Here is an 18,816-nt window from a genome sequence, read left to right as displayed (position 1 = left end):
GGGAGGGGAGGGGGGGAGGGAGAAGGGGGAGGGAAAATGGGGTGTGGGTTGGGGGCGGGGGGGTGAGCTGGGCCAGGGAGAGAGCTGGGCTGAGGGGGGGGGGGGGGAGCCAGACCTGGAAGAAGAGGCTGGGCCGGAGAGGGGGAGTGGGGGGAACCGGGCCAGGAGGTGAGCAGATGGAGAGGTAGATGTGGTAGAGAGTAGAGAGAGAGAGTGTGTGTGTATGGGGGGGGGGGGGGACGTGAGGAGGATGCAGATGGAGAGGAGAGCCGTGTGTACTGAGGAGGGATTGGGAAGGCGGGGGGTGTTGGATGGAGAGGAGTCATAGAATCGTATAGCACAGAAACAGGCCCTTTGACCCAACTGGTCAATGCCGACCAATATGCTCATCTACGTTGGTCCCAGTTGCCTGTGTTTTACCCCTATCCCTCTAAACCTTTCCTATCCATGTACCTGTCCAAGTGTCTTTTAAATGTTGTTATTGCCTCAACCACTTCCTCTAGCAGTTCATTCCATATACGGACTACTCTTAGGTTCTTATTAAATCTCTCCCCACTCACGTTGACCTATGCTCTCTAGTTCTTGATTCCCCTATCTGCAGCTGATCTATATCCTGCTGTATCCTTTGGCACTAATCTGTGTGTCAGCATCTTCAAATCTTTTCTGCACTTTTTTCTGCTTATAGCATCTTTCCTCTAGCAGTGTGACCAAAACTGAACACAATATTCCAAATGCAGCCTCACCTACATCTTGTACAACTGCAACATAACACCCCAACTCTATACTCCGTGCCCTTGCTGATGAAGGCCAGCATGCCAAAAGCCGCCTTCACCACCCTGTCTACCCATGTGGCCACTTTCAGGGAACCATGTGCTTGTACTCCTAGATCCCTGTGTTCTACAACACTCCCCAGAGCCCTACTGTTCATTGTGAAAGTCCTACCCTGATTTGTCATCCCAAAATACAACACCTCACATGTCTGAATTAAACTCCATTTGCCATTTCTCAGCCCGCTTACCCAGCTGATCAAGATCCTGTTGTGGTTTTTGATTTACCATCTTCACTGTCTATGACACCACGTATTTTAGTATAATCTGCAGACTTACTAACCACGCCTTGGACATCCTCATCCATATCATTGATATAGATGACAAACAATGGCCTAGCACTGACCCCTGTGCACACCACTAGTCATGGGCCTCCAGCCTGACAAACACCTTCTACCTCTGAAATTTTTGAGATGTAATCTCCCACATGGAGCCTTGCTGACTATCCCTAATCAACCCCTATTTTTCCAAATGCATATATATCTTATCCCTCTGAATCCCTTCCAATAACATCCACCACAGGAGGGGGGGGGGTGGTGGGTTCGATGGAGAGGAGGGAGGTGGGATGGATGGAGAAAAGGGGGGTGGGCAAGGGGGGAATCATATGAAGATGGGGCATTTTAGAAATTGGTAGGGTCGAGCTCTGATGGAGAGAGGTGGGGTTGCGTTGGGGTTGGGCTGTGGAGAGAGGTGGGTTTGCATAGGGGCAGGGACAGAATGTAGATTGGGAATGTGTGTGTGGGAATGGGGTGAGGGATGTGTGTATGGGAAGAAGTGGGTGTGTGGTAGGAGGTTGCTTGAGGGGTTAAGCTGGGTAGGGGAACAGGTGAGGATGGAGAAGAATGGTTGTTTGGGTGGAGAGTTTTCTTTAGGGTAGGCATATAGGTTTGTTGCTAGGATCTGAGGGATATCACTGTTTTTCTGTATGGAGGGATCTGTGTAGTTTGAGGTATTTATCAGAGTGTAGTTAATATGGAGCGCAAGGAGAAAAGTCTATAGTTTGGCACAACACAGCTATCTATGGTCTTTGACCTGAAAAGTTATCTCTCTTTTCCCACAAATGTGGCCTGACTTGCTGAGTATTTCTAGCATTTTCTGTTTTTATTTTAGATTTCCTGCATCTGCTAGTTGATTTTTATTTTCACTGTTCAGCTTAGTGTCAGTCCATTAAAGAGAGTACCCTACTGGATCGGTGTTATAAAATCTGGTCCATATATCACAATGATGTATGAGTCACCCCTCCCTTCAATTTTAGGGAAATGCCTTTCTCGGATTTGAAATAAGCATTCTTCCCCGCAAGCTTTAGACCAATAATGAAATATTGTTTCCAATTTCGAAACTTATTTATTATATTGATATAATCCACTTATGTTTATCAAGTTTATTGCTTGAAGTAAAGTTTAGTAAAATATGAACAAATTTGACACATATCAACAAGAAGTGTTTTGAAAAATGAACTTTGAAAAAAAAAGAACATGACGGTGTTCAATTCACCTCCCTGTTTTTAACTCCTTCCAAAAGTAAGCATACACAAGTTTTTATAGTGGATACTATAATCTATTTATAGAGCTCGTATAATCGATTGTACAATAATAAAGTTTTATTCCTTATTTTTAAAGCCTGAGGATTATTTTCTAAACCTGACAAACCTTCTATTCCAGACGCGAGTCTGAAGAAATGGCATCTCCTCTCATTCGGAAGCCTGAAGTTAGCAGAGCTGCTCGGCGATATAGCAATTTAGAAATGCGTATCCTTTTTGTTGGGTTGCCGATTTTTACAAAGGGTCTTCAAACTTAACCTTCTTTGATGAATCAATTGTGTATTAGTTGAATTTCCAGAACTTGCACTTACTCTTTTTTTTACTTTAAATTGGTTGTTGCTTGGATTCTGTTTATCATTGATTTGGGGTATCATGGATATGGTTTAGAAGGAGATAAATGAGAATTGTATTTAATTAGAAGTTTAGGACAAGGAGTTCCTGGAATTTTTAGAATGTAAAGTCTGGAAGAAAAATCATCAAGAAGGACTAAATCAAGGAACAGCCCTTTGAGCATTAAATTGACCAACACCTCTGTGGAAGGATGAAATCAACAAAAATACACATGAGAACAGATAAAGGACGGTTTTGTTTCCTCTTTGCAGAGAATTGAGGGACAGAAATAAGAATTGTCTAGAGAATTGACGTGGGGAAATGCTGGCAGTTCTGCATGATACTTATTGATGGCCTAGGTACCATTGAGCCCAGGATTCCTCTACAGATACTTAATCCTGAACCTGCTGGCCATTTGGCACTGATGTTATTTTCTTAATTCATTTTTCAAGATGTGGGCATAATTTCCTTTGAGGGAGGTGGTCAGCACCACCTTGAACTGTAGCTGTTCTTCTTGTGAAGATACTCCCACAATGCTTTTGGGTAAAGATTTCCAGGTTTTAAACTTGGGGACGATAAAGGATGGCAGCATGATGGGGTAGATGGTAAGATGTTTCCAATATTGGGAGAGCCACAAACAAGGGGACATAGTTTTTATGGGCTGTCTCCTTACCACATAACTAAGTTGCTCAAGAATTTCTTCTTGCGTGATGTCTAGTGCTGGTCTTGGTGAACTATCGGTAGTGTGGCCAGAGGCAGGGTCAGGAATGTAAGCTGGATTTTTTTTGTTAGATAATTTGTTTACTATTCACAAATGTAAAATTGCGGTCAGAGCTGGAGCCAGGGTTGGGGTTAGAAACACTGGGGGTCAGGAATGTGGCTAAGTTTGCAGCCGGGACTAGGGTCAGGAACATGGCTGGTTATACTAGCACCTTTGCTGTTTAGTGCTTCAGTGGTCACCATTGGCTACCACCTTCCATGGATGTTGAGAAAAATCTGAAGCTCATCAATCTCCTCCCTGTTAGCTGGCAGTAAATCAAAAACAAACCATGCTTGCTATCACAAGCTAAAATATACAAAATGAAACTTGCATAGAATTTGCCTTATCCACAGAGGGATTGAACGCTCAATGTCATTGCAGCCTTTGTGTCATTGTCAGTGGCCTTAGAGGTATCCCTGTTTTCTGTTATCCACAGGATGTTTGTGTCCCTACTCCTTGCAATTAGCAAGGACTTAGTGTATTCTTCATTTGCCTGGCGCACCTCAGCACCATATGATTGGTACCCCATCCACAACCCTAAACGTTCATTCTTTCCGCCACTGGTGCATAGTGGTTGCTGTGTCTAGCCTACTCTAACAACACCTTTCAAACTTGCTTCCCTAACAAGGTATACAAGGGTTCTGGCAGATGGGATCTCCACTAGCTACAGTTTCCCCTCCAAGTTGCGCATTAACCAAATTTGGAAATCTGTCATTGGTCTTTCATTGTTACTGGGTCTGAACCTGCAACTCCTTTCCCAGCAACACTGTGGGAGTATTTTCATGAGAAGGGCTACAAATGGCCACTGCCTTCTCAAGGGAAATTAGGGATGGTGAATAAATTCTGGCCTTCCAAGTGACATCCACATCCTGAAAAATCAGTAAATTCGGGGGGAAAATTCCCCTTCCTTTCTCTGCAGTCCAATGTTGAAGGAAAAGGACTTCCACGTCTATGGTGCCTTTCATAGTCTTGGGTCATCCCTTGATGCTTTACAGCCAAATAAGTACTTCTGAAGTGTAGCCATGTTTGCAACATAAGGGACGTGGCAGACAATTTGCACATGGCAAGCTTCCAATATCAGCAATGTGATAATTCAGAGAAATGATGAATATTTGTATTTGAACTATCAAATTCAACCTTAACATTCTCTAGAACCACTGAAGGCAGCTGTTTCAGGCACTTCAAGTATGCACCTGCCGTTAGCTAACCGAGCTGAAGCTCATATATTCCATGAATTCTGTAAGTGTTGATAAAATTTATTTAATTCTTTTAATTCTTAAGATTAATTCTATGTTTTAGATGCATAGATACTGGAAATTAAAAGACAATGGCTGAAGTACTTAATAGGTCAGGCAGTTTCTACAGTGAGGAAAACATAGTTAATGCTTCAAGTCAACGAACTTTCAATGGAAATGGGAAATGTTTTCAGATGCAAAGCTAGGTATAAGGGATGGAGAGAAGAAAAGGAATGTTTGCTATAGGGTGAAAGGCAGGAGGGATTAAATGATAAAGATAAGATAGAAGGCCACGTGATTGGGTAATGGGGCCAGTAAAGAAAAGCTAGATTGATTTGGTGGAGATGAACCCAAAATTAATCCAGAATTATAAATGGAGTAGCAGAGTCATCACATGAAATTACAAAAAGAAAGTACTGTGGATGGAATAGAAACAGAAAATGGTGACAGTCTGAAGTTTGTGAGCTCACTGTTGAGTACAGAACTTTGCACTATGGCTGATAGGAAGATGATCTGTGAGTCCTTCAGCTTGTTTTGAACCTCATTGTAACCATGTAGAAATCTGAGAACTGAGAAGTCATAGATTTGTATTAGAATAGAAAATTTAAGTGATAATGGACTGGGTCTTCCCAAAGACCCTTTAGAAACATTTTGTCACGTTTTGTTCTTGGCTTGCATGAATATATGTATGAAAATATTTCCTTTCTACCATATTTTATTGTAAGCAGTAAGCATCTACATTTGCATTATCCAGTACTCGAAGACTGAAGAAATTGAAAAAGAATTGTTACAGGACTACTATTCTTGCTCATTAAATACCTCTGTGCATGTGCATACACACACACACACACACACACACACACACACACACACACCCACAACACACACACCCACACCCACCCACCCACCCACCCACCCACACAGGCAAATTGCTTTTGGATTTTAATCATGTTGAAAAATTAACATTTTCAGCAATCTAATTATGTTCAACGTCACTTTTCATTTGAGCTCAGTATTGGATAAACACAAATGCCCTACAATTAAACATTGGGAAAAGAATTGCCGTGGGTTTTGAACTCTGCTGCAAACAATTTTGTGAGCACCAATAATCAGTGCTCTGTTGGCACTGTCTGATACTGAACCAGACTTATTTCAACCTTGGTCTCTTGTTTGACACTGAAATTAGTTTCTGACTTCATATCTGCTTTGTCATGCCATCCTCTTGCATCCACTTCTGTAACCTCATAATGTCCATCTTTACCCCAATTCATCCTCTGAAACAATCATCTCTGTATTAATTACATTTAGACTTAGTTATTCTAGTTGATCTCCAACCCTGCACACCTGATAAACTTGAGCTCATCCATATCTCTGCTTTAGTAGTCACTCCTGCCTGTATCCTAACTTGCACCAAGCCCTATTTGCACTTAATATACGTGGCTGCTGACTGAATCAAGATTTAACAAATTTCAGTTTTTTAATCTTTATCCTTCTTTAGAATTTTATACACATTCACTCCCCTTCCCCATTTCACTCCTCCAACTCTTCAGCTCTCTTAGGTCTCTGTGTATCTTCAATTTTGGCTTCTTTTGCATTCCTGATTTAATCACTGTACCTTTGGTCGCTGTGACACAGGAAGTCTCGGTCCTAAGCTCTACCCCGTGAATATAAAGATTTGAGAAAAACGTTTGAAGTGGAACTAGTTTTGGTGTGTTCTTGAGAATATCTGTGCTGGCTATGATGGCGTGAACAGTTTCTCTTTGTGCCTTAAACATCATAAAAATTCTACTGTGTTTGATTGAGGATATTTTTATTACTCTAGTTGGCATTTACCAGTTTCTAGTGTTACGAACCAGCAACAAAAGAAACACACTGAGTCATGATTCAGTGTTAAAAACTATTTTATTAATCACTACATATGATAATAAGAAAAATAAAAGTAAAAATGTTAGTATGTTAGAAGTAAAAATGTTAGACCTTGAACATTAACCCCAAAAACAAGCAGGCTGGTCTCTCTCTCTCTCCCCCCCACTCGCCCCCCCACTCGCCCCCCCACTCGCCCCCCCCACATCGCCCCCCCACTCGCCCCCCACTCGCCCCCCCCCACTTCGCCCCCCCCCACTCGCCCCCCCAATCTCGCCCCCCCCACTCGCCCCCCCACTTCGCCCCCCCACTCGCCCCCCCCACTCGCCGCCCCCCCACTCGCCCCCCCACCCTCGCCCCCCCCCACTCGCCCCCCCCACTCGCCCCCCCCACTCGCCCCCCCCCCGCCCCCCCCACTCGCCCCCCCCACTCGCCCCCCCCACTCGCCCCCCCCACTCGCCCCCCCCACTCGCCCCCCCCACTCGCCCCCCCCCACTCGCCCCCCCCCACTCGCCCCCCCCACTCGCCCCCCCCACTCGCCCCCCCCCTCGCCCCCCCCACTCGCCCCCCCCACTCGCCCCCCCCACTCGCCCCCCCCCACTCGCCCCCCCCACTCGCCCCCCCCCACTCGCCCCCCCCACTCGCCCCCCCCCACTCGCCCCCCCCCACTCGCCCCCCCCCACTCGCCCCCCCCCACTCGCCCCCCCCCACTCGCCCCCCCCACTCGCCCCCCCCCCCTCGCCCCCCCCCACTCGCCCCCCCCCACTCGCCCCCCCCCCCACTCGCCCCCCCCCACTCGCCCCCCCCCACTCGCCCCCCCCCACTCGCCCCCCCCCACCCGCCCCCCCCCCTCGCCCCCCCCCCCTCGCCCCCCCCCACTCGCCCCCCCCCACTCGCCCCCCCCCCCTCGCCCCCCCCCACTCGCCCCCCCCCACTCGCCCCCCCCCACTCGCCCCCCCCACTCGCCCCCCCCACTCGCCCCCCCCCACTCGCCCCCCCCACTCGCCCCCCCCCACTCGCCCCCCCCACTCGCCCCCCCCCACTCCCCCCCCCCCACTCGCCCCCCCCACTCGCCCCCCCCCACTCCGCCCCCCCCACTCGCCCCCCCCCACTCGCCCCCCCCACTCGCCCCCCCCCACTCGCCCCCCCCACTCGCCCCCCCCACTCGCCCCCCCCCACTCGCCCCCCCCACTTCGCCCCCCCCACTCGCCCCCCCCCACTCGCCCCCCCCCACTCGCCCCCCCCACTCGCCCCCCCCACTCTCCCCCCCACTCGCCCCCCCCACTCGCCCCCCCCACTCGCCCCCCCCCACTCGCCCCCCCCCCCCCCCACTCGCCCCACCCCACTCGCCCCACCCCACTCGCCCCACCCCACTCGCCCCTCACCCCTCTCGCCCCCACCCCACTCTCGCCCCACCCCACTCTCGCCCCCACCCCACTTCGCCCCCACCCCCACTCGCCCCACCCCACTCGCCCCCCACCCCACTCGCACCCCCCACCCCACTCGCCCCCACCCCCACTCTCCCCACCCCCACTCTCCCCCCCCACTCTCCCCCCCCACTCTCCCCCCCCCACTCTCCCCCCCCCACTCTCCCCCCCCACTCTCCCCCCCCCCACTCTCCCACCCCCCACTCTCCCACCCCCCACTCTCCCACCCCCCACTCTCCACCCACTCTCCACCCCCCACTCTCCCACCCCCACTCTCCCACCCCCCACTCTCCACCCCCCACTCTCCCACCCCCACTCTCCCCACCCCCACTCTCCCCCCACCCCCACTCTCGCCCCCCCCCACCACTCGCCCCCCCACCACTCGCCCCCCCACCACTCTCGCCCCACCACCCCACTCTCTCGCCCCACCACCCACTCTCTCCCCCTCCCCCCCCGACTTCTTCAACAACGTCATTACGTCCTTTATCTTCTGTTGACGTAAGCTCGCCACACACACACACTACTCTATCTTAAAGGGACATTCATCGAGTCCGTAACACTAGCAGTACAGAATGAAAACCTAGTATCCTGGAAAGAAAAACAAGAGAGGGTAAATTAGTTTCTCTTTCATGTCTTCAGGTGTCAAGCTGAAAAGTGGCAATGACCATGACAGTCAAACTCTAATAATCTGGCATCTGACTCGGTCATTAGTCTGAGATGTGAACCTGGGGTCCAGAGTGCAAGCAGAGCAAATGGTTAGGGCCAGGATCTGGACTGTGGGCCAAGTGTGCTGTCAAAGTAGAGGTTGAGATGTGGAACACAAGGGCCAGGAATATGGACAGCTTTGTGGCCAGAGCCAGGGTCTGGTGTGCTTATATATTTCCTATTCCCTCTAAACTCATCAGGTCACTGTGTAATGTGTTTAGAGAAAGGGAAATAAAAGTGTGTTTTGGGCATTAGTAGGAGTAACATTTAATAGTCTGGAAAATTTGCCTGTCTGACACCAGCAAGTCCAAAGGGTGCCAGATTGTCAGACTTCTCCTATACTTTGGAGCAAATTGGAAAATCTCCATCTGGGGACAGAGACACCTAGAAGGATAGACTAATACTCTCTTTTGTTAGGATCATCAAGCTATCTTGTGATGACTGCCTTCCCCATTACACTCAAAGCTCTTCCACAAGATGGATCAGTTGAAATGTCAATTGTGGCTCTTGGCGTTGAATTTCATTTATGAACGTTCTCACTAAAATTGAGCTGTACAACTCTGGCCATTTGCCTTTTAAATCACTTTGCCATATTTTACAAAGGCATCAGATTATGTGATTGATTATAATAACCACATTTTATGGAAAATTATGAAATTCCTAGAATATTATTTAAAAAAAACCCTCAAAAATTCAGTATTTATTCATGACATCTGGCATTACGTTACAGACACTGCACAGACTAGAGTTTGTCCTCTAAAGAAAACTGATATATCTAATGTCTTATCATCATTTCGACTTCCCATAATGGTAACAACACCAGAAGCATCAGTGGTAAGATTTAACCATTACCTCTTTTTTTAAAATCTTTTTCTTCTAAAAACGAGGTCAGGGATAAAAATGGGTGCAGTAGTATATCCTGAATGTTTACAAAATATACCAAAGCTTTATTGTATAAATTCTTAAGTAATCTGCTAATATTTTATAAATTGTAGAACCTTGTTATAATTTACAGTCATTGAAGCGTGGCGACACTTGCGGGCTGCCCCCAGAACACCACGCAAAAAGATGTACATCGAAACACACAGTGAAATACATGTGATTAATAAAGATATCTTATCGATTGATAAAGTGATTATTTCTAACTTAAGAGCTTAGTCTTGGAAACCCAGTTGACAGTATTTGTGTAATTGCCTTGTATTTGTTTACACAGATACTAAACAGGCTGTCAACTGGTGCACTTGCTCTCTGGCTGTGGAAAGGTCACGTGATGTAGCCCATCATTTTTAGTGCTAGGCTAAACCTGAAACACAAAAGAATATTGTGCAGAGCATAACGTTTTGGAGTTTTCATGTGATTAGTGTTGTTTAAAAGCTACCTTTTGATATGGGTAGTCAGCTAATTGACACACACTTTCTGCTTAATTGCAAAGAAGCTACACATAGTATCTACCTCAGTAAGAACTGGTTACAAAGACTTAACTACCTTTGGAGCCCAGCCTCAGAGTTAGTCATACAGCACAGAAACAGGTCCTTTGGTCCACCAGGTCCGTACTGACAATCAAGCAGCCATCTATGCCAATCCTGTTTCCCAGCACTTGGTCCTGTCCTTAGCCTTCTATGCCTTGGTAATTCAAGTGATTCTCCACATAATTAAATTTTGTGTGAGACTCTTCACCAGTCCCTGACATCTGTTTCAGTGTGGCACCCCTATTCATGTTTCCATATGACATAAGAGACCAGTTTGGCCCATTGAGTCTATGCCCTAATCTTACAACATTTTTCATTAACGCCCCCCCCCCCCCCCCCCCCCCCCAGATTCTACCTCTTGCCTTGCACATGAGGAGCTATTTAAGACATCAGTTAACCTACTAAGCCATGTGTCTTTGTGGAAGGTAATCTGAGTACCTATATGGTCACAGGGAGCATGTGCAGAAAACACCAAAGGTCGGGACTGAACCCAGATCACTGAAGCTGTAAAGGAAGAGCTCTACGAGCAATGCCACTGTGCCATCCAAATTGAGTCGATTGCAACTGTAAGAAGACCAAAAAAATGGTGACAATTCTCAATCAGGTTGAAGAATATTCAGATCATTGCAAAATTAAAGCCTAGCCATATAAATTAGGATATAAAAATGACATTTAAATGATGTGCAGAGAGCAAAATGAAGATTGGAAAGTTCTGGTGAAATTGAGGGAGAGAGATGAAAAAGAAAAAGTGGGGGGAAAATTAGCATTTCTTTAATCCCCAGCACTGCTTGACATATAAGAAATTGAAATTTCACACATAAAATTACTTCTTTTAAGGTGTGAAAGGCAGTTCACTGCTTTTAACTGGTGGATAAAAACACCTGCTTTTGATTGCATGAGTCCTATTTTCAGCTGTTTAGTCATTAAAAACAGCCAGATCAAGCTTTTGAAGTTATTTAAATATTGTGGTTAAAGGTAAACCCTTCTACAATCTACAGCCCTACTTCCCAAAGCAACCTAGAATACATTCCAAACAGCTCTGGTGACTTTGTAATACTTCGTCATTGATTTTCATTTACCTATCATCTGTTATCTCCCATTTGGGGCCAGCAGTTTAAAGTTCTTAATAATTCAACAATAACAATGCAGAAGAATGATTGCTTTAAAACTTTGCTTTCTGCTTAATTAAATCTTTGTTTTTGTCTATAGTTACAAATTTCAACTCAGTTAGATGAGCTTGAAACAGATCAATTCACTTCGCAGAGGATTGATTCAAAGATAATTGGTTCACCAGGAAGTTTTACTGAGGACTTAACTCTTAGTGCAGCCATATTGAATGAGGATGATCCAGGAGTAACTGGTGAGAAGTGTGTTTGTTCATAAACTTATAGAAACTTTGAAAGATCAAATATTCTGTTAATAAGTAAGTTGGAATTTTCAGTTCTGTTTTATTGACATTTTAGTAGTCTCAACTTGCTTGTGGAATCGTTGGACACTGACCCTCTGCAGCTCATGAATGGAAAGATGAATTAATCAATAAGTTAATAAATTCTGTGTTCACAGCACTCACCACATTTTTGGTTTGTAATCCATACAAGGGCCTCCCATCATAACTGTCCTGTCTGCAGAATACATGATGGTACAGCTATGGTTAGACGGTGCATTGTACATGACAGGTCCTGACGTAATAACTAAATTTTAGTAAGGATGCTCGCCTCACTGATAAACAGGTAGTTAAGAGTCCAAGTAGCCACACCATAAATTATGAACCTCTGTAATAACTGTACCTGAAGTCAAAAAGAATTTAAAGCATTTTTAGACACATAAGAGACTGCAGATGCTGGAATCTGGTGCAACACACGAGATGCTGGAGGCACTCAGTGGGTCAGGCAGCATCTATGGAGGGAAATGGACAATCAACATTTCGGGTCAAGACCCTTCATCTGGACTGAATTTCATAGCTTTCTTCTTAATACAAAGAATGAACTTTGGCAAGTTTTGCGTAGCTTAAGTTTTTAATTACCTACTTATTGCATAAAATTGCTGGTATTTGCATGAAAGAGACATTTAAAACTCAAGGGGATCCATTAAATGTTCAAAAATGCATAATTACGTTTCAGCGAAAAGCGATAATATGGATTTTGTAGTAAAAACATTCACATTACCTCGAGTGAACCTGATGAAACTGAAGCAGAAAACTGTGTGGTGGAATTCTATTATTTTGCTTCGCTTCCTTTTAATAACTACATAAAACACACTGTATTGTGGTATTAAAATAATGAAAGCAGTACATTTGCAAGGCTTAAATCAACATTAGGCCTTTGTAACAGAGTTTAAAAATAAAAATATAAACACTTTCAAAAGTCTAAAGATATTTTAGTGACAAAAGCAGTACAAATATTTAGCCATAATTGAGTAACACTCCAAGTTTGTAATTTTCTGTCAACAGCATCAGCCCGCTTGTTCCCAGAGTTCTTGCATTCTTTCCTGAGTCATTCATCTGGACCTATCTTTGATCTCATTGAAATCTTATGAAGACAATTGTAATGAACACGTAAGAAATTTAATCCTAGATTCTGCAATTTGTTTTGTGTAGAGTAACACATAGTTTCTATATTGTAAAATCATGACAATTACTGCAATTTGGTTTTGTCTGAGAATCCTTCACTTCTCCTAAGCCACTTCATATATTCAATACTGCATTCGGCCCATCGAGTCTGCTCCAAAGAAAAGGGGAAAATTAAAAAAGAAATGAGAAATGGGGTTGGGGTGGGGTGGAGTTTGCTCCATGAGCAGAAAAATAGACTATTCTAACCCCAATTTCCGGCCTTATCCCCATATCCTTTGATACCTTGACTAATTAGATATCTATCTATCTCCTCCTTAAACGCCTCCAATGATCTGGCCTCCACTGCTGTACCTGGCAAGGAATTCCATAAATTCACTACCCTCTGGCTAAAGCAATTTCTCCTCCTCTCTGTTTTAAACCTGTACCCTCTAATTCTAAGATTGTGCCCTTTGGTGCTGGACTCGCCCACCAAGGGAAACAGCTTGGCCACATCTACCTGGTCCAGTCCTTTCAACATTTTAAATGTTTCTATGAGGTCCCCTCTCATTCTTCTGTACTCCAGTGAGTACAGTCCAAGAGCCGACAAACGCTCATCACATGTAAGTCCTTTCATTCCGGGAATCATCCTCGTAAATCTCCTCTGAACCCTCTCCAACATCAGTACATCTTTCCTAAGGTATGGGGCCCAAAACTGTACACAGTATTCCAAATGAGGCCTCGCTGGTGCCCCGTAGAGCCTCATCAACACTTCCTTACAGATATGACCTGTCTCAGCCATTTTCTGTATGTGTGGAAAGAGGAGAAATGTTTATATAGGTGAATAGCATCGTTGAGGTTTCAGGGGAAAGAACAATGCAGCAGTGCAGCCCCACGCAAAAAGAGGAAGGCAACATTGTTGCTCGTAATAGGACTGGAGACTTATGAGAAGTTAGTGAGTCAAACCATGGATATAATTTTATTTAATTTATAATTTAAGATAATGTATATAATTTTTTTTTAAAATTTAAGATATTGTAAAAACCTTGAAAGAACATTTTAATCCAGAGATTTGTGATTTTTGAGCATGTAAAGTTCAGCATGTGCAGCCAGGGACCAGGTGAATATGAGGTCAGGCTAAAGTCAAGGGCAAAATGGTGCAATTTCCAGATCTTTTTGGATAAGTTGCTCTGGCATCATTTATTATAAACTGGCAAATGAGTGAAATTGGATGAAACTGTTTGATACATCTTGATTTGAGGGAGCATGCAGAGTTGGAACTAGTTAATAATTAACAATGTGAAGCATTTTTGCTCAAGACATGAGTTCTGGATATAATTTGGTAGCAAGACCACAGAAATGGCAAAGGCTGCATGGTCATCGTCTTTAAGGCAAAGGCATGTGAACACTATGCTTGGATTTGGCAGGGAGCCAGTAGGTGCAAAAGATGAGAAAACTTTGGAAAAGGCAGGAGGCTTGGCAGTTTAGGTTATGGGAGTTATCCATCTTCAGAACATCCATTCAAAATGGCCTGGGGCTGTCATTGTCACAAGTTAAAGCATTTAGTCTAGGGGTGTAAGGCCTTAAATAGTAGTCCTTGTTTGTCTCTGATACAAAGAGCTAAGGTGTGAACAGTCCTGCATTCAGTACATGGGATAGAATCAGATTAAGCTATAAATTGGAATGCTGAATGGCATCTATTGCATACCCAAGGAGAATTATATGGATTATGGATATATAATTAAAGGCACCTTATTGATTGAGAAAGGAAGATAAGCCTGCATATTGAAAGATGTTTGTAGGCCAGGATATGTTTCTGGAATAACTCAAACACTTTCTGTTAAGGCAGAGCAAAATGGTGTTGAGTATCTATGCAAGAGGGACTCTGCGAGAAGGACTGACCTGTGGAGATAGATGGGTTCAGCTGCCTGAAGTGTGTCTCAGAGATTGGCACAGATCGGCTTGAGCTGCTTAGAATGAGGAATTGTGTGTGAGTAGTGATCATTTCTGGGCATGAAAGGCTTTGGGGTGCATTAAACCCAGCCAGACACCACTGCTTGACAAGCAGTAAATTATTGCTTGCAAACGGCCAGATCATAGTAACAGGTTCTAGATTCAACAAAATAGTCATGGCAAACAAAAGATTGATACTATTGCCTGGGACTGAGAAAAGTAATGAGTGCAGTAAAGATGGGCATTTCTCTCCATGAGAACAAATCAGGGTATGAGTAGTGATGTACAGATGTGTGCAGGTGAAATTTATCAACAGTCCTCCAACTGGCATGCCTAGCCGACCAGACCAGCATGTCTTTGTTATAATGCAGATAAAGAAGCATAATGGGCTTCCAACTGCCAATCACTCAGTCAGAGATATTCCCTACCCACCAACTCTGCTACCAACAACTAATTTGTTTTCTTTCCCAATTCTGGCCAAGGGTCTGGAACCTGAAATGTTAACTGTTTCCCTTTCCATTAATGACTTGCTGAGTATTTCCAGCATTTCCTGTGTTTATTTCAGATTTCCAATATCTGCATTTTTTTTCATTTTCATCAATGGTGTTAAGTATTGGCAGTTTTGGAAGCAAGTCAAGCCTGCTTTTTTTTAGTAGAAAGTTTGGAAATTTGACAAATTGGAAAAAAAGGGAAATTTGTGCTGAAAAATTACTGCTTAGCTAATTATGAAAGGATATTATTTATTTTCTGATTGGGTAGATTAAAAAGCATATACAGGGTAACTGTCCTTGTGTGTATTTGTTCAAACACCAAGTAGGCAGTTATAAATGCTTAATTGTTTTAGGTTAAAATGCTTCAGAAGATTGTGAATCGTGCAACCCCTGGACAGCAGAAGTTTTCAAAAACAGCCAGTGTTCTTTGGTTTCTTCAGCAAGAGATGGTCACTTGGCGTTTAATTGGCTCTCTTTACAGGTAATGGCATGTAGTTTTATTGTAGGAACAAGATCATTTATGAGTTTTCATTCACTAATTACATCAGATTTCTCATTGTTCGCACGCAAGCTCTTGTCAACATTTTGCACTTTCTAATTGATGCCATTTACTATATCTTGCATTACTAGTAATCCATGTACTACGATGTGGTGGCTTCAAATGTCTTTGTACCTGTATCACCCTGTACAGGTTGCTTCCAACTATCTTTGGCCTCTAGTAAATGGTTTTGATCAGTGAAAATAAAATGGTGATCATTGCAGCTTCTTTTTCCACATTTTTGTTTACTGTTCTAATTGTATTAGCACTGCTTTTTGGTATAATTAATTGTTCTGCCTTTTCCCTTTGCTGTGGTTTGTCTTGTTCTGTGTGCAGTTTATTGCAGTTCAACTTTCAATATTCGAAACATTTGTGCATGAATCTACACTAGTTATGATTTGTGATGAAAATCTGTTTTCAAGTATTATTGCAAAACATAAGCTACATTCTATTATTGAAGCAGATGTTCAAAAAAACTGATGAGATGCAGCACACTGTGCATCCTCTCTTGGATAATTGTACTCGCTGCTTCCTATTTATACAAACCAAATTTCTGCACTTGGACATTTCCATAACAAACAAATGCTTGAGACTTGGATGTAATGACCAGGGCCTTGTCTGTTTTTTTTTCTCTTCTCGCCTCTGAACTGGAAAGTGGTCCATAATATACTACTCCATTTAAAGTATCAGAAGTAGATCAATTTATTGCGATATTTAAATTGACTTCAATTTTTTGAACTCGTATTTGAATGTCCATGCGACTATCGTCAGTGATTCATTCTGTCTTTCTAACGATGAATTCCTATATGGCAGGAACACTGACTAATGAAATTTTCTACATCAGAACTATCAAATGACTAAAACAGATTTTTCAGGCCGTGCAATGGTGCTGAAGTTCATATACTTCCATTATGAAGTTTATTTGATGTTCCAATATGCTTAATTATAAGGTTTTGTCAACTTCCATTTACAATTACTGGAAAATGATATTGTATCATTTTGTTGTCTTATGAACCTCCTTTGGGTATGTTGCTAAATTAAATGTGCAGCTTGAATACAATCCATTGCTTTACTGTCATTAGAGAAACATTTTAAACATCTTTAGAACCAAATTTTCTCAATTTTCATTGATTCTAGAAATAATATATGGGAATGCATTTTATTGCAATAGAAAATAATTTAAATTTACATAAGTTCAGGATATCCCAATCTGCTTCAGTCAATCAAGTACCTTTTGATGTATTCATTGATTCACTATAAAAAAATATAAAACATTACCTGATTGTTGCTGTTTGCTGCTTTTGAATTGCATAATTACTCATTGATGCCCATGGATGCAGTTTTGTTGTTTTAGATTCCAGCATCTGCAGTTTTGTTTGTTTTCCATTACTGTTAAATTCAGTGCAGCTTCTCTTCCAGTTCTGCATACATCGAAGAAGTTCACCTCCTCTGATGAAGGGTCTTTGATGAAGGGTTTCTCTTTCTGCTGCCTGACGGGCTGAGTTGGTCAAGCATTTCCATTTTTGTTTATATAATTCCCTACTGACGAACAAATATCAATTCGGCAGCTAGATCTCGTATCATCAGCTAAATTGAATTTTCACTTTAATTTTTTCTGTTCTCCTCAAAGAAAAGCCTATTTAAAATAAAAGTGAGAATAATCAGACTCAAGCATCCACTTTTCATATTAATATTCGTGACCTTGTGGACTGAATAAATTTTGACCAGAAATAATTTTTGTTCTGGATTCAATGAGGTGGCTATAAGAAATCACAAAATAGGTTTATTTTCTTTATATTTTTATGCAGGGATAGAATTGAATCTGGTGTGGAAGAGGGGGTAATGTTTGACATATCTGTAAGTACTGGTACACTGTAGTAATATACTAATGTACACTAATCTAGGAATTTTTAAGTTCAAAGCAACCATAGTTACAAATTAGGTGCAGGATTAGGCTATTTGGCCCCTCGAACCTGCTCTTTCTTTTAATAAGATCTTGGCTGACTTGATTGTATCTCAACTCTGCATTCTGTCGACCCACGAAATTTTATTTCTACCTTTATCAAGCTTTTACCTACTGCTGCCTTAAAAATATTCATTGTGTACGCTTTCACCATTCTTTGAGGAAGAGACTTCCAAATACTCATGAGAGAAAAATATTTGCTCTATACTGTGCAAGCCTTTGTTTATAAACACTGACTGACCTCCAGACACTGATGACTTGCAACGCTTGGTCCTCCCAGGTGATTGACAAGGGATCTTTGGAGATGTCTTTTGGTTGTGGTTCATTTTTTTAAGGCAACAGGGGCTACTCCTCCCCAACACATCCAAACTAAGGGTATAAATGAGAAATTTCAATATCATTTTCCTATGTCGGTCACCTAGGAGAATGGGTATAAATTTAAAAAAAAATTAAAATTTAATCTTAGAGTTGGATTTATCCTCAAAGTAACTCTTCTCTGCCTCCTCCCCCATAAAGATGAGCAGGATCCTTAGGAGCATTGATCTGGGAGTCCAAATCCGTAGTTCCCTGCAAGCAGTAACGCATGTAGATAGGGTGGTAAAGAAGACATGTGGAGTACTTGCCTTCATTGGTTGGGGCATTGAATGTCAGAGTCAGGAAGCCATGTAATTGCTGTATAAATCTTTGGTTATGCCGTATTTGGAGTATTGTGTACAGTTCTGGCCACTGCATTAGAGGAAAGATGTGGAGGCTTTGGAGAGGATACAGAAGACGTTCACTGGAATGCTGCCTGGATTAGAGAGTATTAGCTATAAGGAGAGGTTGGACAAACTCAGATTGTTTTCTCTGGAATGTTGAAGACTGAGGAGAAAGCTGATAGAGGTTTTTAAAATTATGAGAGGCATAGATATAGGGTAGGTAGAGTCTTTTTCCCTGGGTAGATATGTCAAATACTAGAGGGCATAGCTTCAAGGTGAGAGGGGATAGTTTAAAGATATGTGGGGTAAGTTTTTTTTTACACAGAGTGGTAGGTGCCTGGAACGTGCTGGCATGGGTGGTGGTGGAAGCAGACATGATAGTGGTGTTTAAGAGGCATTTAGACAGGGACATGAACATGCAGGGAATGGAGAGATGTGGATCATTTGCAAGCAGATAGGTATAGTTTAAGTT

At 43.3% G+C, this 18,816-nt stretch overlaps 1 protein-coding gene across 1 annotated transcript in view; it reads left to right on the top strand.

Moving 5' to 3' along the window:
* nup107 (nucleoporin 107) overlaps positions 1–18,816 on the top strand; it is a 35,928-nt gene that overhangs the window by 724 nt on the left and 16,388 nt on the right. Inside the window, 8 exon segments of the mRNA XM_052030230.1 lie at positions 2,489–2,574; positions 4,610–4,696; positions 9,418–9,521; positions 11,366–11,516; positions 12,606–12,682; positions 12,684–12,710; positions 15,499–15,626; positions 17,492–17,540. Of these exon segments, the coding sequence (XP_051886190.1) occupies positions 2,489–2,574; positions 4,610–4,696; positions 9,418–9,521; positions 11,366–11,516; positions 12,606–12,682; positions 12,684–12,710; positions 15,499–15,626; positions 17,492–17,540 (709 nt within the window).

The sequence above is a fragment of the Pristis pectinata genome, chromosome 15 (genome assembly GCF_009764475.1).
Source record: "Pristis pectinata isolate sPriPec2 chromosome 15, sPriPec2.1.pri, whole genome shotgun sequence".
Classification (NCBI taxonomy): domain Eukaryota; kingdom Metazoa; phylum Chordata; class Chondrichthyes; order Rhinopristiformes; family Pristidae; genus Pristis; species Pristis pectinata.
The sequence above is the reverse complement of the archived record's forward strand: the minus strand, read 5'-3'. Positions and strand labels throughout refer to the sequence as shown.